The 27,095-nt window shown below is 40.4% G+C and overlaps 1 protein-coding gene across 1 annotated transcript in view; it reads right to left on the reverse strand.

Moving 5' to 3' along the window:
- Window positions 1–16,853, reverse strand: part of erbb2 (erb-b2 receptor tyrosine kinase 2) — a 44,255-nt gene extending 27,402 nt beyond the window's left edge. The window contains exon 1 of the mRNA XM_029119987.2: window positions 16,596–16,853. Within this exon, the coding sequence (XP_028975820.1) occupies window positions 16,596–16,665 (70 nt within the window). The 5' untranslated portion in view covers window positions 16,666–16,853. The remainder of the gene's footprint in view (window positions 1–16,595) is intronic.
- Window positions 16,854–27,095: the final 10,242 nt, after the last annotated feature.

Consider the following 27,095-nt stretch of genomic DNA (forward strand, 5'->3'; position numbering starts at 1 on the left):
GTGCATAAACGGTCAATGAGTTTGTTAGCTCTCACGTGGATGCACTGAGCAGGCTAGATACTGAGCCATGAGGAACAGGAAAGAACTGTCAAAAGACCTGCTTAACAAGGTAATGGAACTTTATAAAGACGGAAAAGGATATAAAAAGATTTCCAAAGCTTTGCAAATGCCAGTCAGTACTGTTCAATCATTTATTAAGAAGCGGAAAATTTGCGGATCTCTTGATACCAAGCCAAGGTCAAGTAGACCAAGAAAGATTTCAGCCAGAACTGCCAGAAGAATTGTTCAGGATACAAAGAAAAACCCACAGGTAACCTCAGGAGAAATACAGGCTGCTCTGGAAAAAGACGGTGTGGTTGTTCCAAGGAGCACAATATGACGATACTTGAACAAAAATGAGCTGTATGATCAAGTTTCCATAAAGAAGCCTTAACTGCGCCAATGCCACAAAAAAAGCTGGGTTACAATATGCCCGACGACACGCTCTTGGACTTTCCAGCACGACAATGACCCTAAGCACAAGGCCAAGTTGACCCTCCAGTGGTTACAGCAGAAAAAGGTGACGGTTCTGGAGTGGCCATCACAGTCTCCTGATCTTAATATCATCAAGCCCCTCTGGGGATATCTCAAACGTACTGTAGATGCAAGATGACCAAAGACTTTGCATGACCTGGAGGCCTTTCCCCAAGACAAATGGGCAGCTATACCATCTGCAAGAATTTGGGGCCTCATAGACAACTATTACATAACACTGCACGCTGTCATATTAATTAACAATAACTAACAGTACTACATTTATTCATCTTTGTTAATATTAACAAAGACAGATACATATATAATTATTCATTCTAGTAAATGTATTAACAGTTAATGTTTTTATTAAATTATTGTATATGTTTATTAATGTTTAAATACACATCTATAGCTTCAATAACAATTAGATTGTAATTCAAAGCTTCTGTTCGGCTTTTGGACATATTACAAACTTGCTCACCCACCAGCGTGTAATCCTCTATTTTAGAACACTTTGGGAACATTGGGCAAACACAAATGTATTCATTTTTGAGTTATTACTATTCCTTAAAAATGCTTGTGCACACTCAAGATGACATTACTAAATAGTGAGGAAATATTTACTAAAAGTACTGCATGCATGACACTTATGGTATGATACAAACCAATGGCAATAAATGTAACCAAGGTTTTTTAAATTCTTCATAAGGATAACTTCATTGTAGTAAATCTTTACTTAAATGTGACACTGATTGTAAAGTGTAAACTATATGAATGATAATTACTGGATAACTAACATTGGTGGGCTCTGAAGTAGCATTACTTGATAGTACATAAGCATTCATTAAAAGCATTTGAATGATAAACCGCCAACCAAATGATCCTCTTGGAAGCCTGATTATGGACATTCATCAAGAATATTGCTTCTAAATTGTGGACAACAGATGCCATTTAATGCGTGTTGGAGGTTGGTATAGATGACTTACTCTAGTCTCTCACCCCATTCAGACAGCTGAAAATTATGCTGTTTTTTTTTACTGACATAAAAAGTATATTTTATTTCAGAATGGGCAGAAAATGGCCACATGTGCATTTTTGATATTTGTTGTTTTGGGGTATAGTCAAGAAATGCTAACCAAGTGCCCAAAAATTGTAATTATCCATTAATAATCTTTCATATAATTGACACTTTACGATATTGGTCAAAAATGCCTTTAATAAATGGTTAATTACTATTAATTAATGCTAATGAAGAGCACACAAACTGGGAAGACATTTCTTTTCATTGGTTTAAAGTGTAGTATAAGGGTCATGCATTGAGGAAACTTTTACAAAATTTACTGAATATTTAGTAATGGCACCATAAATGCACAACTATTTAAGATAAATACATAAATACGCATGTTCCAAACCTGCCTTCAGAAATACTACTGTGCTAATGTCTAACGCCACCTAGGAATATTGTGCCATTTATTTGGGCAGTTAGAGTTTTGATTTTAAACATTATTTAACATTATAACGAATACAAATAAGCATTAATTCAATAAAAAGAAGTCCATGCACTGTCCAAAAGAGAACTGATATTTTACAAGATTTCTAGCTATTTCACAAGGTATCCTTTCCTACATGAACACCTTACAGGGCCCGACTTAAACTACTTCCATCTCAGACTTCACCCTGGCTACAGAGAATCTCATCTTTTATCAATCCTCATCTTATTTGGCCTCACCACAGCCTTTGACACCATCTCACATCATCTTCTCATAGATGGTCTGGTTGGTCTCGGTATCACAGGTATGGCACTCTCCTGGTTTTTCTCCTACCTCACTGACCGTCAACAGTTTGTCCAATTGAAACTTCACAGATCAAGGTTGTGTGACTGTCACACAGGGTGTCCCCCAGGGGTCAGTGCTTGACCCTCTCCTGTTCATCATATACATCCTACCCTTGGGCAAGATTATGCGACATCACAATATTCACTTCCACTGCTATGCAGATGAAACTGGGATCTACCTCTCCACCAAACCCACAACTGCTCATACTCCCACCTGCCTCATCAACTGCCTCCAAGACATTCACAACTGGATGAACACAAACCTCTTGAAACACAACAGCAATAAGACAGATGTTTGCTCATTGGCTCTAAATCCACACTCCCCCAAACCGCACAACCTCAGCATCACCACTGATGGTTTGCGAGTGCCTTTGTCAACTCAACTGAAAAGCCTCTGTGTCACTCTAGATAGTTCCCTTTCATTTGAATCACACATAAAAACAATGACCCAGACATCATATTTTCACCCCCGCAACATCAAGGCTCAGACCCTCTCCGTCACACGCCAGCACTGAAACACTCATACATGCCCTCGTCACTTCTCAACTCGATTACTGCAACACTCTACTCACCGGTATTCCCAAAAAACTCACCAACAGACTCCAACTGGTTCAGAACTCAGGGGCCAGAATCCTCACTTGTACAAAATCATCTGAACACATTACATCCATTCTTAACAGTCTTCACTGGCTTCCTGTGATCTACTTAATTGATTTCAAGACCCTCCTCCTTACCTACAAACCCCTCCATATTCTTGGCTCTACTTACCTCTCCGACCTCCTGCCTGGCTAAGTCCCCTCTCGCTCCCTCCGCTCTGCATCTGCTGACCTCTCTGACCTCCTGCCTGGCTAAGTCCCCTCTCGCTCCCTCCGCTCTGCATCTGCTGACCTCTCTGACCTCCTGCCTGGCTAAGTCCCCTCTCGCTCCCTCCGCTCTGCATCTGCTGACCTCTCTGACCTCCTGCCTGGCTAAGTCCCCTCTCGCTCCCTCCGCTCTGAATCTGCTGACCTCTCCGACCTCCTGCCTGGCTAAGTCCCCTCTCGCTCCCTCCGCTCTGCATCTGCTGACCTCTCCGACCTCCTGCCTGGCTAAGTCCCCTCTCGCTCCCTCCGCTCTGCATCTGCTGACCTCTCTGACCTCCTGCCTGGCTAAGTCCCCTCTCGCTCCCTCCGCTCTGCATCTGCTGACCTCTCTGACCTCCTGCCTGGCTAAGTCCCCTCTCGCTCCCTCTGCTCTGCTGACCTCTCCAACCTCCTGCCAATGTCCCCTCTCGTTCCCTCCGCTCTGCCTCTGCAGACCTCTCCGACCTCCTGCCTGGGTACGTCCCCTCTCGCTCCATCTGCTTTGCTGATCTCTCCGACCTCCTGCCTGGCTATGTCTACTCTCGCTCCCACTGCTCTGCCTCTGCTGGTCTTCTTGTCACCCTTCCTTTCCACCTATCAACTATGGGCGTGAGGGCTTTTCCCTGCTCAGCACCTAGGCTCTGGAACGTGCTTCCACCACACATTCGACAGGCAGACAAGTTAGTTAGCTTTTCCAGAAAACTTTTAACATGTAGTTTAATTTATTATATATATTTTTTTGTTTCGCCCCACTGTACTACAACTGATTCCAGGTTTAAGTCTCTTTTTTTTTCCTGTATGTGTACAACATTTTGTAAATGTCTTTAATATGTAAGATGTCCTTGAGTGCCCAGAAAGACATACCCCAAATAAAAATGATTATTTATCAGTGTTCCCAAAATATACTTTCCAGACAAACAATTCAGTGGGAAAGCAGATCATTACATTCATGTTGAGGTAAATAAAACAAACAAACAAAGTAGTATATATTATAATTGAAATTATATAAAAAAGTCAGTATATGATTGGAAGCTCAATATTATTCTCCGTTGTCAGTGATTAAAATCAAACAAACTGATTGGTGAACAAAAGAATGCAAACTTATTTGACAGACTTTATTGTTAATGCCACATGACATAGTGTGAATAAGGATACTTAAAAAGTGCCATGAGTGTCCTTTTAATGATTTTGACACCAGGTTTGATACGTCAGATGACCTTATGGTGCAGTCCAAGGACACGTAAGAAGCAGCTTAATAGTACAATACACAATACAGCGTCTTTGACCCATGGATCCAAGAGAACAGCGTCTTGAGCTGATGACTATGAACCTTTTGGCATTCAATAGATAAGAACTTTAATTTTCACGACGCACAATTGGATATATCATGTGACTTATTATTATGATCAGGTTCTGTTAGAATGAAACGCAGAAACACTTTCATGCCCCTGTGTTAGTTCCAGCCTCTAAGCTAGGCTATGATTGGTGAGTTGTTTGGTGCACTACAGTGACAGAGGTTACAGTGGGGAGAACAAGTATTTGATACACTGCCGATTTTGCAGGTTTTCCCACTTACAAAGCATGTAGAGGTCCGTAATTTTTATCATAGGTACACTTCAACTGTGAGAGACAGAATCTAAAACTAAAATCCACAAAATCACATTGTATGATTTTTAAATAATGAATTTGCATTTTATTGCATGACATAAGAATTTGATCATCTACCAACCAGTAAGAATTCCGGCTCTCACAGACCTGTTAGTTTTTCTTTAAGAAGCCCTGCTGTTCTCCACTCATTACCTGTATTAACTGCACATGTTTGAACTCGTTACCTGTATAAAAGATACCTGTCCACACACTCAAACAGACTCCAACCTCTCCACAATGGCCAAGACCAAAGAGCTGTGTAAGGACATCAGGGAAACAATTGTAGACCTGCACAAGGCTGGGATGTGCTACAGGACAATAGGCAAGCAGCTTGGTGAGAAGGCAACAACTGTTGGCGCAATTATTAGAAAATGGAAGAAGTTCAAGATGACGGTCAATCTCCCTCGGTCTGGGGCTCCATGCACAATTTCACCTTGTGGGGCATCAATGATTATGAGGAAGGTGAGGGATCAGCCCAGAACTACACGGCAGGACCTGGTCAATGACCTGAAGAGAGCTGGGACCACAGCCTCAAAGAAAACCATTAGTAACACTGTTTGGAGGAAGAAGAAGGATGAGTACAACCCCAAGAACACCATCCCAACCGTGAAGCATGGAGGTGGAAACATCATTCTTTGGGGATGATTTTCTGCAAAGGGGACAGGACGACTGCACCGTATTGAAGGGAGGATGGATGGGGCCATGTATCACGAGATCTTGGCCAACAACCTCCTTCCCTCAGTAAGAGCATTGAAGATGGGTCGTGGCTGGGTCTTCCAGCATGACAACGACCCGAAACACACAGCCAGGGCAACTAAGGAGTGGCTCCGTAAGAATCATCTCAAGGTCCTGGAGTGGCCTAGCCAGTCTCCAGACCTGAACCCAATAGAAAATCTTTAGAGGGAGCTGAAAGTCCGTATTGCCCAGCGACAGCCCAGAAACCTGAAGGATCTAGAGAAGGTCTGTATGGAGGAGTGGGCCAAAATCCCTGCTGCAGTGTGTCCAAACCTGGTCAAGACCTACCGGAAACATATGATCTCCGTAATTGCAAACAAAGGTTTCTGTACCAAATATTAAGCTCTGCTTTTCTGATGTATCAAATACTTATGTCATGCAATAAAATGCAAATTAATTACTTAAAAATCATGTGATTTTTCTGGATTTTTTTAAAGATTCCGTCACTCACAGTTGAAGAGGACCTATGATAGAAATTACAGACTTCTACAAGCTTTGTAAGTGGGGAAATCCTGTAAAATCAGCTGTGTATCAAATACTTGTTCTCCCCACTGTATTTGTGTGATTAGCAATAATGAATTTAAACCGTAGAAAGACTACAACCACAGAAGAATAACTTTACTGGGTAGATATTGGTAGCTGCACACATACAAAAATGTTATTTCATATAGTTGCACACCTACAGTACATTTGTTGTCGCATACGCAATTACAATTGCAGTAGTGTAGAGCCCTGGTGTAACTATAACAGTTTAAATTAGCATTGAAAATCTTATGGCGATCCAGTGGTCTAAGAAGCTGCACATGGACTGATTCAGCATGGTTTCAAATATCCTCTAGTATTTCCCAGTTCCCTGTTAAATAAAGTAACAAAGGCCCAATGGCAGTCATCATAAGAGTAGGATTGTTAACCCTGGTGTCTTGGCAACATTTTCCCATTTTAACCAAGGCCATCTATTCATCCCTAGCTTCTAATTAGTTTATTATTCCCATCTCCTCCTTTTAAATTTGACATTTAGCGGACACTATAGTAGTGACTAACAGATTTACATAACATTTCTCCCCTCCCTCCTGTGATGAAATACATGTCAAAGTACAATAGGTTCTGTATGTATGCAAAATATACTATATGGAAATTGCTCTGGATAAGAAAGTCAGCTATAAAAATAACTTATGTAATAGAGTTCTTATCACAATGTGTGTAATGTTCTGAACGCATCTCAGTGTTCTCACAATGACCTACAACATAAAAAATCTCAGCTGCACCTTAACAAGCTAGCCCAGACAAGGGATTGTAAAAGCGACCAGTTGTTTAATTAATTGTCCAAAGACTGTGCGTTGCTGTGGCAGATGCTAGACGCTATAAAAAGAGAGCTCTGCAAACATGGCACAAATTGTGCCAAACTTGATGTAGTGGTAAAACTCGACAAGCGTACAGCTCCCCACCAGAGACTGTGTCTCAGTCCTACATTTTTTCTGTTCTCCCACCTGCCTGTCTATCACTTGGTCCAAACTGAAAACAGAAGATATCCTTTAAAAGAAAAAGGTCAAATGTATTCAACGTAAAGCATGTTACTCACCAAAGTCTAACAACATGACAGATCAGTATGCAAAATATATATCTGTGCATTGCACATCACAAAGTACCTTGTGTTGCATATAGTGCATTACTTTTGACCAGAGGGTTTTGCACCAGGGAATACCGTGTTGTTTGGGACTCTAACAGGCTACCCCTAAAACAAATGGGTGTGCGAACATAATGGATATAAGTTATATATATCAACGTTAGCATGACCCGTCATCGCATATATTACTCTGGAAAAGAAGGTGTTACTGTAACACCTGGAGATTGGGAGGCTTGAGGCTACTGTTCGTATCCATGTTGTAATGTTGCTGACTAAACACGCTACATCCGTATAGCCGCTAACATTTAATAAACTTTGTGCTCTTGAACCTAAACCACTTGGCAAGCATTTTTTAAACAAGGAAATTAACATACCCTCTTCAGGGATAGAGGAAAACCAGGTAGACACATACTTCTTTAAACAAGGAGACATTAGTGGGAGATGGCTATTCTATCTAAGCCAATTCAGAGTTTTCAATTCCTGCATGCTGTCGAAACAACTGCCGATTTTAGTGATTTCAAACAGGCACTATGCAAACAATTTTCTGTAGTCATCACGCACCTGTTATTCAGCAATAATGTAACGGTAATGTAATGGTAGCTAAGAAATGCTAAGTGGTTGTTTCAATTTGTTACATTGAGAATTGAAAAAACGCGAATTGATACCACATTGGACAAAATTGACCGGTAAATATAGGAAGTATCAGTTCAGTTGAAAATTTGAGTTATATAGCAACAATGAAAACATTTTTGTGAGGAATACAACAGCGACACTTTCTTTGAGGTAAACAACAACACTATTCTTAGTTGTAACTGTTTTGGAGTAGGTTTACACTTGCAATGCAGCTTTTGTTCTTCGGGACAAACAGTTTCAAAAACAATGCTAATTCCAGGCTGTGACCAAGGTTGCGCAATATTTACAAAATGTGATAAATTTGTGATATTGATCATGAATATTGCGATGTCATTATTCATTTTGATATTCTTAAACATGTAAAAACTACCATTAGCACTTGCATTTGCCTTCATTGCAAATGTATACATCCCACTTGTATATAAATTATCCTTAATACTTCTATTTGCACTTCTGGTTAGATGCCAACTGCGTTTCACTGTACTACACTTGTACAGTTCAATGACAGTAAAGTTGAATCTAATCTAAAAATGTTCTTAGGATAGGCTCCCAAGTTTAGTCTATACAGTAGAGGAATGCTTGTCAACTCTCAACAGAGCCAATTACAGGTATTGGCTTTTTAGACACGGTAATCAACACTAAAAGCTTAATAATTTTGAAAACGAAAACAAATGTTGTATTCCTTGGCAGCACATACCTAACTTAAGATTAGGGCTGCACAATGTGGATAAAATGTGATTTGATAAATCTTGATTTTTGTCAGTGTTTTCTAAATTAAACTTATTACCAATTTGAAGGCGCAGCCTGTGTCCAATTCGTTTAACTGCTCATTTAATGCAATGGTGTTTGCTATGTTTGTGCAGTTGCCATAGCTGGTTAGGCATAATTTCTCATATTTTCTACCATATTAAGTTTGTTTGTATGCACCGAACCGGAAACTTTTAATAACCATGTTGTTGTTTATATGGGATAATATCTTGGTGCCACTCGCAAACTTGAAGCCAGACGTCTTCGCTAGCAGTTGCAGTGTTATGTCAAACTAACATCGAAAAACCATCAAGAATTTAAACAAAATTATTCCAGGTATTTAAGTAATCTACAAAAAAATACCTACAGCACCCACAAGAAAAACAATTATAGACATGCCTGTTGCCTCATGTGAAGCGCGATATTTCAATTAATTGTGCAGCCCTATTTGAGATTTTTTTAATTGATAAAATCTCAAATCTAGTGCAAAGACATTTTAGAAGAATTGCCTTTAACTAATCCTGGACACTAATTCATTATCACACAGTCTTCTAAACTCCTGACTCCATTTAATGCCAATATGTTTATAATTAATTTGGATTATAATTTTGTAATGCTTTTTGTGACGTGGATCAAAATTACAGTTACAGTCTGTCACGTAACTTTATGGCCACTAACATTTCCTCTTCGATGTCCGTTGTTTCCCTGAGCCATACTCATCATCTTACATTTCTGTCCTCTCTTTCCTTTAGGTTCTTTGACTCGCTTCGCTCTCTCTCTCTTTCTGTCCTTTCTTTTCTTCCGTTCCTCTAACTCGTTGACTCTCTCTTCTCTCACACACAGTCAAAGTATGCACACAAGTATGCTCGTATGTTCGTGTATTGGACCCGTGCACTCACACTTGCATGTGACAGGGCAACTGTCCAATGAAATATGAATATATAGTGGTTTCAAGCAGGCTCTAAATCGTACACAACTAAGCCACACAGTCAATGGATTCATCTCTCCAAACATTAAATGGAATATCGCATACTTTCTGCAACATTTTCGATGTGATATGGCGCAAAAATTGCGATAATGGTAGCTAGTCAATATTTCGTGCACCCCTAGCTGGGACAGAGGTAAATAATGGCTTAGTGTGAAAAATGACTCCAGGGGCCTTCAATAACTACTCAATGTGTTATTTCACCCAAATAGGAATCTAGGATGAACTATCCCTTTAATACTTCTAAAACGTAAAATAATGTAACCTTTTCTAAGGAGCAATAGGAGTTGGTTTAATATTTATTTATTGGATTTCATTAAAAAAATTATCCAAGTGAAACTCCCTCCCACATAGACATTCACACAGTTTCAGGTTGGGTAAATCTGCAGCACAATGGGGCTTTCCATTTGGAAGTGTTTGTATTGATAGTGACTATCTTAAACATCAGATTTTTTGTCATTTCTGAGAGACAGAGATAACAGATGGATGAGAAAGAAAGAAGAAAAAGGAGAGAGTGTTTCCTTGTGAGACTTTGACCTTGTTCGGGATTTGAGACCTACTCTTTCCTTTTTTTTTTTTTTTATCCAAGTCTTAAAATACTCTCTTATGGTCTTTTTTCAATCCCTCTCTACCTCACTATCTCATTTGCCTTCGTCCATCCCATGCTCCCTCCCTCATTGCTCCCTTCCCTCCTTCTCAGACAGGCCCAAGTGCCAGCGTTATGCATGTGTCAGTGCCCAACAAAGGATTGCTACAGATATCCATACAAGACACGCACACCATGCACACATTCACCAACGCACGGGCTGCCCACTAATCACTAACGCCGGCTAGCCAGCTCTTCTGTACACCGTATCTTAGCAACTTGACTTGGAAACTGAGGTCACTGCCCAGGAGGTGGTGGGTTCTGGGAAAGAGAGGATAGAGAATGCCTTGAGAAACCCCATGAAAAGCACTCGTACACCGTTCTCCATTGGATGTCTATCAATACAATGCATTTGCTTGAGAACTGCCAACTTACATTTAACTGGATGAAATGTGATTGTTAGTCACATAAGACAAATATTTGTATTGGATTTCCTTTTCAAATAATAATAATAGAAATTCTCCATAAAACTTGGAAAAGTTTTGCTGGCTAAACTGTAAGCTTTAAAGTCAACTGCTTTCTGTTTTTTATGGTTGGGTTTAACCAATGTATTTAAAGCATTAATAATAACTGACAAGTTGATTTGGGCAGCTTGAGCAGATTAATGTAAACTCATAGTGACCCATGGCTGGACAGCAAGCCAACCACACCTGTGAGTCGCAGACTGACAGTCAGCAATCTGTGTGTATTAACTAAAAAAGGACATCATTCACAGTTGCCAGCTATAAATGTGGCATGTTTCAACCCAAAAATGCTTCCACTGCCGAGACACACCAAAACAATTCCTGCTGCTGTACAGCCCTCTACTACTAACTTCCTCCTTCACTGGAAAATTCTCTAACCGAACTCCACCCCCCAGGAATACTCCACTCCTTCACTGAACATCTTCCTTTCCAGACTAGTATTAGGTGACAGAAAAACAGACATCAAGTTCAGGGTCTTCCTGGAAGTCCTTTCCTTTGGCCACAGGAACAATTAATGAATCAAAGCCAGTTAAAAAAAAAAAAACTGGGGGGAAAGAAATCAGCCAATCACCACACCTTCCCCGAAAGACCCTCCCACTAAATCCAGTTCAGTCAGTAACAGAAATAGATGAACAGGTTGCCCCTTCAGGTGGACTTTTTCCTCCAACAAGCCTGGTCTAACCAAATAGCTCCAAATGTACATTTATGTTCTACCTACCCCCAAAATGCATTCCTTTTTTCCCTCACTGAGTTCGAACAGGTATTGCTCAACCGACAGGAAGAACTGGATTTGTACCCGTTGCGGCAAAGCAGAGTGTACTCAGTGTGCATAAACAATCACTCTCTGTCACAGACACACACAAACACACACACAGATAAATACATGCAAAAGGGAGGCAGTGTGTTACACACACAATGCATGATTTCTCCTCCAAAACAATGAGAGAAACCATCTCAGAAAGGGTCTGCTGCAGATACCATTCCTCTGGCACTGAGAATGTCAATAGACACAAGTTAACATTAGGGCATATCGTTGTTTCTTTAACTGCAGACTGTGGACGGTCTTAGCAAACAATGCAGCAAAAGCATCGGCTTCCAAAACAAAACTGAATGCAGTTGTTGCAGGGATGGAAATTAGGAATGTGGTTGTTCCCCCATGTTGTTTTAAATGTCAAAGCAAGTTTGTCAACAAACAGCTGGTGACACCTGTCAAGACTCATCAAGACTCCAGGAAGAAGCTTCAATGGATTGATGAGTCAAGAGTAGAGCTTTAAGGACAATGCATGTGCTGTAAGGACTGGCAAACACCAAACACTGCATTCCACCATGTTGACCCCATATCTAAAGGTCAATCACGGTGCTAGTAGGGTGATGTTTTGAGGATGCTTGGCTGCATAAAGACTTGATCATTGAAGAAATAAATATATTAAAATAATACAGTGAATTATTTTGCCCAGTATAAGGTAGCGCTGTGCTAATACAACGATTTAATGTAGAATCGCAAATATTGTTTTTACAATATTGTATCAATACTCTATCTAGAATCGATATCGTGACTGCACAGGAGGGCACTCACATCAGAGCAAGACCAATTACTGTTTTTTAACAAGAATCTTGACACTCCTGTAATTCATACATGTAGCGTTTTTTTCAGTATCTAGTTTACTTGTTGTTTACAGTTCTCTAAATAATTACATACAGTGCTTAAAGTTGCTATGCAACAAACACAGTGCATAACATTGTTATGCAACAATTTAGCATAGCTTAAGTTTTCAAAATTACACACCGCTGCCCTCAAGTCACTTTGCTTTTAGTTATTAAAATAATTGTATTAAGTTGCTTAAGGTTTCTCTAGTTCACTGCTAAAGTCTTTGTGTTGACTGATTAAATCCTTAATATTCAATTTAGAAGTTCTAACAAATTTCAAATTGAGTGGTCCTTTTTTTATTAGGGGTTGCTAATGGAGATTAGCTAACGGTTGTACTTTAAATTATATAGCCTAATATTATTTGAGGTTTTCTTTAGCACTTCAGTAAGTATCGTGATTCATTTGTGATATTGTGATGAACTGTGATGCTTTGAATCGTAACGTGTATCATGATACATATCATATCACAAGGTACTTGCCAATACCCACCCTTAGTATAAGATAGTGCTTCTGTGTATTTTACCGTATTGTAAGATTCCTGAACAATACTGAATTGAAACGTCCAACAGATGAATGCCTATTTGGACTGACAACATTTTAACTACTTTTGGGCAACTGGTCTTGGTCCGTGCTCAGTGGGTGAGATGGCTGGTTACAGATGGAAAGAGAGGGAGGCTCATGTGAAAGATTTCAGGAAAAATAGTGCGTGAGAGGTGACTGGGGGAGAGACCGAGATAGAGGATGTCTAAATGGTTCACACACCCTTCCATTGACCCTGTCTGAGGAAAAAAACAACAATGCTCTCAACACAACAGTGTGCCAGTGGCAGAGAAGACTGTCATATTACACCCAACAGTGGTTTGTGACTACAATCATTTCTCAGCAGACAATTATGTTGCAATAATTCTGAATGACTGCAACTTAACTGGAATCATTGTAGTCCCAAACTGCTGTTTCTGCTGTAACTTATTGCATAACATACATTAGAAAGCCTCACGTTTTTCTTCTTCTTTAATCTATTTTACCATGCAAGTCCCATATGCACTTACGGCTCTGCCAGGTTTGGGAGAGCCAAAGATCAAGACATGTCCTCCAAAGCACATCAAGCCAACCGGTTTGGCTGTTTATCACACTGCTCACTCATACGCAAGGCTGCAGGTTGAAGTCTCAGTGGTTCAAGTCTCAGTTGCGAAATGGAAAACGCTGGGTTATTTCAGCACAGCTAGGGTCTGTCAGTATGACCAGACTTTGGCAGCCAGGCGTTTTGTAGGATAGCTTAACTCGCAAAAAAGTTACAGAAACTTGTTGAGGATACTAAAGATGTTTTTTTTACCTTCTGAAACAAAATACAGCTCCGGAAAAAATTAAGAGTCCACTGCACCTTTTTCTTTCCTTTCCAAAAAAGTCAAAAAGGAAGGTTTTGAGTGAGGAACAGAAGCATTCAATTTGCAGTGGTCTCTTAATTTTAACCCTTCTGTTCCTCACTCAAAACCTTCCTTGTCGAGTTTTTTGGAAAGGAAACAAAAGGGTGCAGTGGTCTCTTAATTTTTTCCAGAGCTGTATTTCTCTTGAATTAAGATATCATATTTTAAAATCTCTAATAAATGGACTAGAGACGTACCTTTGTCCACGCAACCCTGACTAGTGATAGGTTGATTACAAACGAATGTTGGTTTTTGAACCTTTTGTTGGTGAACTTTGGGAACCAAATAGTATTGGTGAAAAGACGTTTACTTGCCTCTTGAATTTCTTAAACAAAGATTATTTGCAGATATGCTGAAAATGTTTTCACTAAAGATTGTATATCCGCAGTGTAGAATCAACAGGTCTTGGGGAGAGTGCGTCTGTGTTCCACTTGCTTTTGTAATTTAGTGTAACAAAAAACACAACAGCCAATCTAATCAGGACAGGTAAGATGTAACCTATTTGATCATGCCAACATAATTCTAGCCTACTTTCTCATCTTTACAGTGGAGATTTGCACCTTTTTATGGTTTGGGGGTTCTTTTTAAGCATTTCAGACAAATAGCCATTCGGTAGCAAATCAGGCAGCTCATTTGGGTGAATGGAGCCAGAAGAGCCGTGTGACCAAAAAGAATCAGAACAGTGCACTTTTCCAACAAGAAGCACAAAGTTTATGACGTACATATTAATGACTCAAGTCTCTCAAAGTGTTCCCACCTGTTCAATAGAAACACTGACACAATTGCATATCAAACCAGCTGACCTTTGGAATATCTGCCTTTCAAAAACAAGGGTGTGTGTGTATTGCTGTACAGCATCCAACTGGAAACATATTTTCAGTCACTGTTCTGAATCAAAAATGCAGTGCAGAATGAATTGGTGAGAATAAAAAGTACTTTTTCTACTGTCTGTGGGCTAAATCTGCAGCACATGATTATTGTGGATGAACAAGATTATTTGTCAAACATCAGCCGAACATCAATCATCACGTCACCAGAGTTTAAAGTCTGAATTAGCTGCCCAGGAGGTAACTGGAGCATGGTGGATAGTCGGTAGTTTGAAGCATCGGTCAAGCTTATGCGAAACATTGGCCAAACTTAAATGTCATTTCACAAAAAGAAGTCTGTTAATATTTACTGGAATGGAGAATTAAGCTCATTCCTGTGTACTTTCACCACCTTGTGACGTTCACCATAACTGATGCCTATTAAAATCCATGCTTTCCCAAAGCATAGTGGTATGCCCCTATGAGAATATATACACAAATACTTTCTACTGCCATTTCTCGCATGATTAATGCGAGAAACAGAAAGATTCCACCACATAGAAAGAATTGTCTATCAACATTTATACAACTGCACCAACATATCCTTTTTCAATCAACACTGTCAAAACCGTTTTAATGCGTCTGATAATGAATCTGCATGAAGTGGTTCGGATAGATTCATAGTCTGTTTCCAAAAGTATTCCAGGTGTACTTCAATATGATGCAGCTTCTTCAAAATTAATGAAGTGTTTCACAGAATATGTGAGTATAAATGTGATGCTTTGAGCATAAGGTAACATAACTCTGCACATCGTAAGGTCATGATTTGTTTCTAAAGACAAGTGCATCATTGGTACAAAAAGTGTACAGACCTGTTCCTGATAACAATGCTTTTGTATTTAGTAAACATGTCATCTGTAACAGTAATAACTTGTGTTCAGGTTTTTTTTTTCCAGAACAAACTGAAACAAAAAGCTTAGCACTACTTAGAGTCATCCATAATCAATATTTTTTGTTGTTGTATGTTGTAAACCAAATGCTGACCAGCCTGGTGATTGCGTTCAATAGTGAACAAAATTATATTGTTTTGTCCCCTGGCAAACTTTATAGCAATATGCTTGTCTGCAGAGTGACTAAATGAAAGTGCTGGTAGCTTTTATATTGACTGACCTACAGATCACAAAATAGATGTGACGGTTATGCCCCCATGTCAAATCACAGACCTACACTGATAAGACTTTGGTAGTGATTCTGTCAACTTAATGATAATGTATAAATGTGCAGGTTCTTAGAAACACGAAATGGATATGATTGAGATATAGAATAGATGTCACTAAAACGTCATAGCAGTTGTGGAGGGAAAGGTTTCCTATATAGGCATGTGTTTGCAGAATGTTTTGCTGATCCATTTTCAGTTTGCTGTGGTTAATATTTGATGAGCTGCCGATTTAAAAGTGTTCCATTCTATTAGACAATGTCCTCCATAGCACTAGCAGTGAATAATTGACACCGTCATGAGTCTTTGGAGCAGACAATGCACTAACTGTTGTTGTTTTGTTTCTGTGTACTACCACGAATGTGAACTCATGTCAACTAATCGTACAAGTGCCAATGTTGTCTCACGAAGTGGCTGAACAGGTTTTCCTTATCTGCTTAGGCTACTTACCTTTTTACTAACGTACGTTACAGTCCATCGTATCGTAGAATGCCACTACCTTCATGACTGTTTAACATTAGTAACGTTACAGCGTAACAACATTAGCCAATGGAGAGCAAGGGACAATTCTTTAACGCGCTTCTATTTTGACAGTTGTGTTTTCAGGCTAATAAATCTCAAGTAACCACACTGAAGTCAGTACGTGAAGGTAGTTGGAAATCACATAAGAACGTAGTCTACTGTAATGGTGGGAGCACAAAAGCATGCACTCTCGGCCGATGTTAACTCCCCACACTAGGGAATAAATGTTTTTCTATTATTCTGAGCGTATCACTCTTATTCCGACACTGAAAAAGAATAGAAGAGGCGAGGCTCCAATATGAGACCCACCTTCTCTGCCCAATGTGCCCGATAGTCCGACCAGCAGTATCCCAAACAGAAAACTTCTCGCCGCCTCCATCGATTGCGACCAGCACTACTCCATATTCACCAACACTTTTGTATTCCTAGAGAAGAGCCGCTACACCTTTATCGCTGCAGTAAAAAGTAATTTCGGCACGTTTTAATTTTGTTTTTCCAATCCCGGCAACTTCCTCCTTGGGAATTCCGCGACTGTGGATTGCCTGTCGGGTAGTAAAGCGTGACACACAGCCAGTAGGCGCGCTCCCGTGAAAGGCCTGTGTGGGGAGTGGCAGATAGGGCTGATTGGCTCCAACAGCCCGCCTCATTCTGAAAATCACAAAATCGGTTCAGGAAGAATTATCTGGAATTCAACATGCTGATAGCTTTAACTAGCGCCCACATTATTTTATTTATTGCTTTATTCTTATTTAAATAAAATCCTTGGGGGCGGGTCGAGGGTGTGCACAGGTCACAGCTGTAGGCCATATTCTATTTACTAGTAGGACAATAAAGATATAGTGGACGTATAGCAATATAGGAACTATATTTTTATGCGATCAATAATGTAAGTCACTGTGTCAGCTAAATAACAAAAATTTTGTCTGAAAAAAATCAGTTAGGCCAGGAGTTATAGATTCTGATTGCATCATGTTTGAATCATATCATCATAATTCTTCACTGTTCTCAGGCCCTTCTATGAGAGCCCCAAACTGGGAGGAGGAAGAAGAATAAGCTCTATTCATCCTGACTCGATCCATTCTCCACCCACATCAGTTGGGGTCAGAGTCCAACCCAATGCATGTAACTTACCAGGAAAATTCACAAAGCTACTCACAAGTCAATATGCGCACAAAGTTTGCTCTCCGATAGTGAAGATAGAATAAAATGGTTAACAATAGCAACAAGTGTTAAAGTGTGCTGTAGTCTTGTCCCACTGATGAGCTGAATTCCAAATACTTTAAAAGTTGTTTTTCCTTTCATCCTTCAAAAGACCGCGAGGGATGTTGACACTGCTTTTCCCAGAAATAAAAAGGCTTGCTGCATGATGGGATAGCATAAGAGATCTGCAGTAGTACTGTTATGGTACAGCCAAAATCATTTAGCACATTTTGTTGGCAAACAACGATAAATAAATTAATGCCATTTGAAATAAAGACATAACGGTTATGTATTTGCATTAGAGAAACTATAATGATAATTATGGTTGCACAAAAGATCTGTGTGCAATCCACACTAAAAATATGCTAATCAGCCAACTCCCATACATGCTCATCAAAAGGGCTAAGAACCCTTTTCAGAATGACCCTTGAAGAACCGTTACTTGTGTGTACAATAATAGGAGACTATTTCAGAGGAGCCTTGCACAGGGCACGACCCGGGAAGTTAACAATGTGGTGATAGATACTGTTAAGTAGTGAGAGGGTCTGCAAGGGACAGCTGGCCTAGTCAATGCAAAGGAGCGTCTTTTTTCAGCTCCTAACTCCATTGATTTAGATTTGGGGGGTTAAGTTAGACAATTCCCATGATGGTTCTGTATGGTACAACATCTTTCGTACCTGGGTCCTAACAGTTACACATGACATACTAAGACTTGTAGTGCAATTTGAGGGTAAGAAATGCTCAAAGCATTTCAGTATTAACAGTTATGGGATCATTAAAACCAAATATACAGGTACCCCATCAAATTTGTTTTACAAGACACGCTCTTAATGTATTTATTCCTACAAGACCTTATATGGACAGACTTGGTCTGAACCTGAAAACATGCCCAGTGCCAAAGAAAACAACAGAGAAGAAAGGAACATTCAGATGAGTCCTTTTTGTACCCAAGCACACTTTATTAGTTCTATTCATAAAGCTTTTTTTAACAACTCTGACATGTGATTTAAAAGTAGATATTCATTCTGTGAGAGGGTGTGGTGCACAGGGCAGCAGGCAGTGGGGAGTTGTGTTTGAGTCCCAATTCTCTAAGCGCACCACTTCCCCTATGAGCCCTAGTCAAAAGTTATGTACTACAGAATAGGGTGCAATTTTAGTCACAAGCAAGGACTTTAGTGAGTTGTCATCTGGGATCATAACAAGAGTTCCTGCAAGTAGTTAAAATAGTTGGAGGCCTGTTCAGGTAGGTGGAACATTACAAAACATTCACATAGAAGTTAGTTGCGTGGAAGTGAAAACATTGTCTGTCAGGTAGACTGGGGATCATTGCAGATTTAGGGTTTTTATCCAAACATTTCTATGTTCTGAACATTTCACATGTCTGAATATATCCAAGGATTGTTGGTTTTTGCAGGTCAACATTTTGGAGAGATACCTACATACATAGGTAGAGGTTACTTTCTTCCTGGTTAAATTAGAAGTATTAGTGCACGCTAATCATTCCTAAATAACCTTGTTTTCACTATTACGATCATAACTGGTAATACAAAATAGATAGCACGTAAAACACATTGTTCAAGTGTCATAGATAAAAGATGCCATTTTGTCCTTGTTCTAAAACAACAAAACACTGTCTAGAGCAAATTAATCAAGTAAAAGGGTATATTTGCCTTGTTGTGTAATCTGGTTTCAGCAAATATCACAAGGTCAATATCAACTCTTTGTAAACATTCACATTAAAAATTGTAAAAGCTAACAAATTGTAAAAGGCAAATTATATGATTCAGAATGAAACTATTCCTCTTTTCTTTTTTTTTTCTGTAACCCCCCCCCCACCACATATCCATATCAGTAGCTCTCTCCTTCCCTCCTCCCGTTGGTTCAGAGTGAATCTATATATATCCACAGTCAGCCATATACACATATACATACACTTACTGCAGTTTCAACACAGACCCACACATACACCAACAAAATGCAAAAAGATCTGCTTACACAAAAATGGGCAAGGAATGTTCATCACTGTGTAAAGTGCATACAACACTTCTTCTCCTAACTAGCCATGACAATTTCGTGGGGCCACTGGGTGCAGTAGTGGAGGCTCCCCCAGGGTAGGTCCTAGAAGTAGCAGGGCTGAGTTGGGCAGAACCAGACCCCCACTGATGCTCTGGCGCAAAGGCCGACCCAGAGAATGGATCTGTATTGACTGGACGGGCAGAGAGAACACCTCCCTAAAGGATGGTGAGGGGACAACGTAGCCGAATTGAATACCTCTTAAAGGAGAATGGAATGATAAGTATTCCTGTTGTTGTATGGGCGCATATTCCTCTGTCCACCCTGAAGAAGAGCAAGTGAAAGAAAGACTTGGAGAACAGGTCACGGTTCAATTTGGGATTTCAGAATTCATTTGGAAGCATTAACCTGAACTGAATTACGTGGCCTAAGAAAGTTGGTCTAAAGCCACTGCCACTAGGGCACATGTACAGTTGCAGCATTGGTCAAAAAACAGTATTGGCCAAAAAACATTGGTCAAAAAAACAGCATTGGCCAAAAAACATTGGTCAAAAAACAGCCCACAACTCTATCTTTCCCTGCTTTCCTGTCCAGTAGAGCATAAAAACCCAAGTATAGAAAATGTATCTTAAATTTAAATATAATTTTATTCCACACCCAGCGGAAAGCATAAAACTCCTGGCCACAATGATCCTGCTGAACTGTGAGGCAGATCATTTCAACTGGGAAATCCTCTGTTGAACTGTTCACAAACTCTCATAAGGCTAATTCTTGCTGCTTCAGTAGCCTACCTGGAATCACCTATATTGGATGTGTGGTGTAAGGTGCTCCACTGTGGTTAAGGAATTTATATTTAAAAAAACTACACCAACAAAAACAACCAAAGTCAATATTAGCATATGATAATGCATTTTGTTTCTGGGAATTTACATGTGAGAACAACTGCCAACAGAGTTACCTGTCTCACCCTGTTCAACTTGGTAGAGATTTCTGACCCAAAGCTTTTCGAAACAGATTGTTGTGGCAGCTCACATGGGTCGACTGTAAATGTTAATGAAATGCACTGTGTGCTTTATCATGACGATATAGACAGATGTGTTCTAAACAAGTATGAATATACCATCTACTAGCTGATTTTGTGATTTGGTAGTTCAAGTAATTGTTTTCCCTCACTATTAAAGCAACTGAAGAGCTATTACATGTTGCTATATGCAGAGTTGGGGAGTAACAGATTACAAAAAACAGTAACTGTAATTCATTACATTACCAACTAAAATATTGTAATCAGATTACAGATACCTTTAAAAAAATAAATTACTTTTGGATTACTTCAGCTGAAAAAGAATAGGTGCACGAAATAATTATGACATGTTGCATGTTTGAATTTTTTATTTAATGGTTTAAAAACATAATTATTTGAAACAAAATAACAATTTCACGCCTCAGTTGTGTGTGAGCATCATGCACGCAAAGGTGGGCGCGCATAACCAGATTAGTAAACGATTTAGTTATCTACAATCAATGCATTTTTCTCAGAACAAGGCGATAGGTCTACCTGGTGTTGTATCTTTTTCAAGTTTCAAGGTTTATTTGTCAAATACTCTGAACAACACAGCCAGGAAGAGTTGCACTGAACAACTCAGACAGGAATTGTTTAGAAGATTAGGCAAAGTTTAGGCAACTAGTTAGGCTAGCTGTAACATGGTGCAGCCTTCAAGATAAATATATATGGAGTTGATCACGATATTTGAGAGGAAAAGGTGTGTTTGGGAAGCACTCTGCATTTAAAAAGTAACTTACCCAACCCTGTGTCACGTCCTGGCTATGCCCCTAGCCATCGCTAGGGGCATATTTACATGGACGCTTGTTTAACTACACGTGAGTACTTTTTTGGCACCAAAATGTATATCCATAAAAAAATCCTGTTTTCTTTAACGCCAGCTTCAAGAGTCACAAAAGCCTGGGTTTGGTGACACCCCTGATACCCGCTTGGTAGTAATGCACTGGTTGACTTGTATAAACACTTGCAGTCCCCAGAGTGATATCCACGGTGCAGTCAGGTCAAGAGCAAGGTTTGAATGAAGGGGAGGATTGGGGGTTTTGACCACCCTTATTAAGACTTGGGCCCCCCAAAAGAGGTAAAAACAACATGTCAGGGAGTTGAATCATTCATATAGCTATCGCTCTTACCTTTAATCATAAAATAATACAATATATTTACCATATTCATGCCTGGAAGAATTTTGTAATCCGATTACAGACCCCCCCCCAAAAAGGACCATAACATTTCTTAACCTTGACCTTAGTAGAACGTCTAGTCTGCCTGCCAAGGTTGCAGTGGCTTTTTTAATGGAAGCCCCCCTACTACAGCAGGTAAACCGGAACTATGAATTCATTCAAAATATGGTTAGTGATACACAGAAATGTGACTTAATGGTAGAGGATATTACACACACTATTATACTGCCATAGGGTCAAAATGTCTGTGTATCGCCAACTTTTATTGAGTAAATTAATGTATTTTGGTTTACCTGTCGTAGTAGGGGGGCTTTAATAAATGACACATAAAAGATGTATGATTGACACACCTCAAATTCCTGGCAAAATTTGGACAGCTTTTTGTGTTGGTAAGACGTTTTGTGATGCTCTCGCTCCTTTCAAGGGAGTCCCTTGGTTAAGCTAGCACGTTTAAAAGTAATTTATTCTGGCTTAAACTGCATGGAAATGAAACGACAGAAAATTGCTAATGTGTCCCTAAGTTTTGCCACTGATTATGTTCGGAAAATATGGTTGTTACTCCTGTCAAATCGATTGGAGATTTCCCCTAATTTGCATATTTTCTGACTCATTGTGTAACTATGGCTTGGCATTTAATTACATTTTTTAAATGTTTTAAGGTAAGACTGATTTGATCGAATCTTTTGCATAAAGGTGCCTGCATACGGGCTGCGGTAGCGGTGAAGGTCTCATAGACTTTCAATTGGATTAGGGAATAGGCTCTGTACGGTTTACTTAAGGCGATCACCCGCATCGCCCAAACTTTCAGTTTTTAGATGTCTCCAAGACCTGCCTAAAACAAGCATTAGTGATGTCCATTGAATTGTTGATGCCTGGTCTCCTGCTCCAACAAGCAAGCGGAACATGGGATTCAAACTCTACGTATCGAGCTATCTGCACAACTACGAGGGTAAGTAGTTTACTGTGGTGTGCCGGCTGGCTATCGGCTAAGCTAGTTAGCGACGTGTTCCTTTTTAGTGTAGTATTAGGCTGGACAATAGAACGCATACAAATTCACCCTAGCCTTAAAAACAGCAAAAGAACGCTGGCTGAGCTTGAACGCTAGCACGTCCCCAAAGCAAGTGAATTGAAACGAACGTTCGTTCAGCCTCTTCTAACCTAAATGAAGCTTAAAATTCCACAGCCTCAAAAATACACCAAAACAGGTCTCCTCTTTTATTTTACTAATGTAACCTCATTTCACAATGAAACTGAAAAATAACAACTGGCAGAGGAAGTATACATCTGGTCCTACATGGTATTAATTGCGCTTGAAACTGCGTTACGTGGAAGTACATAAAAAAATCACTTTTCTGACAATTTCTAGTCTAGCGTTTGAAGTCACTGAAAAAGTCATTGAATGGCGCAAGCCATATTTTATTAAAAAGAGGACATTCTCCTGATTAAAATGATGCTCCACTTGTACCTTGAAACTTAAATGAGTCATGTACATTATATTTCTGTTTTTTCCCGTACAACAACATCACTCAACTTGTTGTGAGTTTAGGTGTTTACTACTGCGGATGAGTATTAGTAAGTAAACTGGAAACTGCAATACCGACTTCTAGACAAAAGCGGAAGTTCGTCACTACGCTGGTGCACAGAGTCTATTGGGCGGCAAACTGCAAGCAGTTTTGCGAGCGGTGCGTTGCGGTGTGGTGCGAGGTGCTTGATCCCGTGAACGGTGCCGCTTTCTGTGCACGCTTGCTCACCTGTGGAGGCGCTACAAATTTGTTGAACTTTGTAGCACCCGGCCCACATGTTGACCAATGAACAGCGTTCAACTTGTCAACCAATCAAACCCTCACTCATTGACAAACACCGATGTATGAGGGCAAGAAATAGGATAAATATATTATTCTCGAATTTCACGTAATTATTCAATTTAATTATGGGGACATAAACCAAATATGTCCCCGTAAGACTGCAGAACTACAGGGACATAAACCCCCCAAAAATGCAGCGTGAAGGAACGTTGGTGCAGTTCTATGCTTATCAGCTTAGCCAGAGCATTGATGTTACTATGGTAACCAACACAAACTCAGCCACTATAGCTGTCATGTATATGTGTACATCCTGGCATGGGTGTACACACGGTAGGCAGATTTTTCTGGCGACTGAAACATTAAAATGAAACATTAAAATGATCTAACGTAGAGATTTTCTGACGAGGTATTACCTCTAATCAGTCCCAATACTATCTTACAATACAAAACAGTGCGTACTTCATCATCTGTGCAGTACGTATACTTGTAGCACGTAGTATGTGATTTGAATTTCAGCCAATGGTTTTGATTTTCTCGTAGATCACCTAGCAGAGAACTGCTATTGTATGGACGACCATCTACAGTAATCTTTGTACAAGAGAACACTTTAGTTCCGTTAATAAACATTCTGTTGTAATTTCAGCAAAAATATAATGGCTGGGATAAAAGGGGCATTTGGAGACGACACAAAGGTTGACTATCTACCAGTAAACTCTGTGGTCTTGTGGGATTATCCCAGCCCTTCAACGTTTTGACCCCACTTACAGTGGGGAGAACAAGTATTTGATACACTGCCGATTTTGCAGGTTTTCCTACTTACAAAGCATGTAGAGGTCTGTAATTGTATCATAGGTACACTTCAATTGTGAGAGAAAATCACATTATATGATAAGTATTTGATCACCTACCAACCAGTAAGAATTCCGGCTCTCACAGACCTGTTAGTTTTTCTTTAAGAAGCCCTCCTGTTCTTCACTCATTACCTGTATTTACTGCACCTGTTTGAACATGTTACCTGTATAAAAGACACCTGTCCACACACTCAATCAAACAGACTCCAACCTCTCCACAATGGCCAAGACCAGAGAGCTGTCTAAGGACATCAGGGATAAAATTGTAGACCTGTACAAGGCTGGGATGGGCTACAGGACAATAGGCAAGAAGCTTGGTGAGAAGGCAACAACTGTTGGTGCAATTATTAGAAAATGGAAGAAGTTCAAGATGACGGTCAATCTCCCTTGGTCTGGGGCTCCATGCAAGATCTCACCTCGTGGGGCATCAATGATGATGAGGAAGGTGAGGGATCAGCCCAGAACTACACAGCAGGACCTGGTCAATGACCTGAAGACAGCTGGGACCACAGTCTCAAAGAAAACCATTAATAACACACTACGCTGTCATGGATTAAAATCCTGCAGTGCACGCAAGGTCCCCCTGCTCAAGCCAGCGCATGACCAGGCCCGTCTGAAGTTTGCCAATGACCATCTGGATGATCCAGAGGAGGAATGGGAGAAGGTCATGTGGTCTAATGAGACAAAAACAGAGCCTTTTGGTTAAAACTCCACTTGCCGTGTTTGGAGGAAGAATGATGAGTACAACCCCAAGAACACCATCCCAACCATGAAGCATGGAGGTGGAAACATCATTCTTTAGGGATGCTTTTCTGCAAAGGGGACAGGACGACTGCACCGTATTGAGGGGAGGATGGATGGGGCCATGTATCGCAAGATCTTGGCCAACAACCTCCTTTCCTCAGTAAGAGCATTGAAGGTGGGTCGTGGCTGGGTCTTCCAGCATGACAACCACCCGAAACACACAGCCAGGGCAACTAAGGAGTGTCTTCATAAGAAGCATCTCAAGGTCCTGGAGTGGCCTAGCCAGTCTCCAGACCTGAACCCAATAGAAAATCTTTGGAGGGAGCTGAAAGTCTGTATTGCCCAGCGACAGTCCCGAAACCTGAAGGATCTGGAGAAGGTCTGTATGGAGGAGTGGGCCAAAATCCCTGTTGCAGTGTGTGCAAACCTGGTCAAGAACTACAGGAAACATATGATCTCTGTAATTGCAAACAAAGGTTTCTGTACAAAATATAAAGTTCTGCTTTTCTGATGTATCAAATACTTGATTAAATGCAATAAAATGCAAAAGTATTACCTAAAAATCATACAATGTGATTTTCTGGATTTTTGTTTTAGATTCCGCCACTCACAGTTGAAGAGTACCTATGATAAAAATGACAGACTTCTATATGCTTTGTAAGTGGGAAAACCTGCAAAATCGACAGTGTATTAAATACTTGTTCTCCCCACTGTAGATTCTCCTCTCAGACGTTCCAGTTTATGTATCCACTCTGTACTTTTCAGCCGTCGTACGACTATATATATCCACTCTGTAATACCATGAATCTCATACATTTAAGAGAATAAAAGGGTCGGAAAAGGGTGGCTTGCCCACTTGAGGTTGGTAGAGAGTGCCTGCCTCAAGTGGAGGAGTTTAAGTATCTAGGGGTCTTGTTCACGAGTGAGGGAAGGATGGAACGGGAGATTGACAGACAGATCAGTGCTGCTTCTGCAGTAATGCGGTCGATGTATCGCTCTGTCGTGGTGAAGAAAGAGCTGAGCCGTAAGGCGAAGCTCTCGATTTACCGGTCAATCTACGTTCCTACTCTCACCTATGGTCATGAGCTTTGGGTCATGACCGAAAGGACAAGATCGCGGATACAGGCGGCCGAAATGAGCTTTCTCCGCAGGGTGGCTGGGCGATCCCTTAGGGTGAGAAGCTCGGTCACCCGGGAGGAGCTCAGATTAGAGCCGCTGCTCCTCCACATCGAGAGGGGTCAGCTGAGGTGGCTTGGGCATCTGTTTCGGATGCCTCCGGAACGCCTTCCTGGGAAGGCGTTCCGTCCAGTCCCACCGGGAGGAGACCCCGGGGAAGACCTAGGACACGCTGGAGGGACTATGTCTCTGGTCTGGGACCGCCTCGGTGTCCCCCCGGAAGAGCTGGAGGAAGTGTCTGGGGAGAGGGAGGTCTGGGCATCTGCTTAGACTGCTGCCCCCGCGACCCGGCCCCGGATGAAGCGGAAGAAGATGTATGTGTGTATATAATATTTCTAAAGAAACGAACAAGCCATTGAGTGACTGGAGTCATTGTTTTCATTATACAGTGGATATAAAAAGTCTACACACCCCTGTGAAAATGCCAGGTTTTTGTGATGTAAAAGAATGAGAAAAAGATAAATCATGTCACAACTTTTTCCACTTTTAATGTGACCTATAATGTGAACAATTCAATTGAAAAAAAACGGAAATCTTTGAGGGGGGAAAATAAAATAAAAAAACTTACAATAACCTGGTTGCATAGGTGTGCACACCCTCTTATAACTGGGGATGTGGCTGTGTTCAGAATTAACCAATCACATTCAAACTCACTTTAAATAGAAGTGATTACACACCTTTACCGCACCGTTGTGACGAAAAGAGAGCTGAGCCGGTAGGCAAAGCTCTCGATATACTGGTCAATTTTCGTTCCTACCCTCACCTATGGTCATGAAGGCTGG

This window comes from Esox lucius, chromosome 5, assembly GCF_011004845.1.
Source record: "Esox lucius isolate fEsoLuc1 chromosome 5, fEsoLuc1.pri, whole genome shotgun sequence".
Classification (NCBI taxonomy): domain Eukaryota; kingdom Metazoa; phylum Chordata; class Actinopteri; order Esociformes; family Esocidae; genus Esox; species Esox lucius.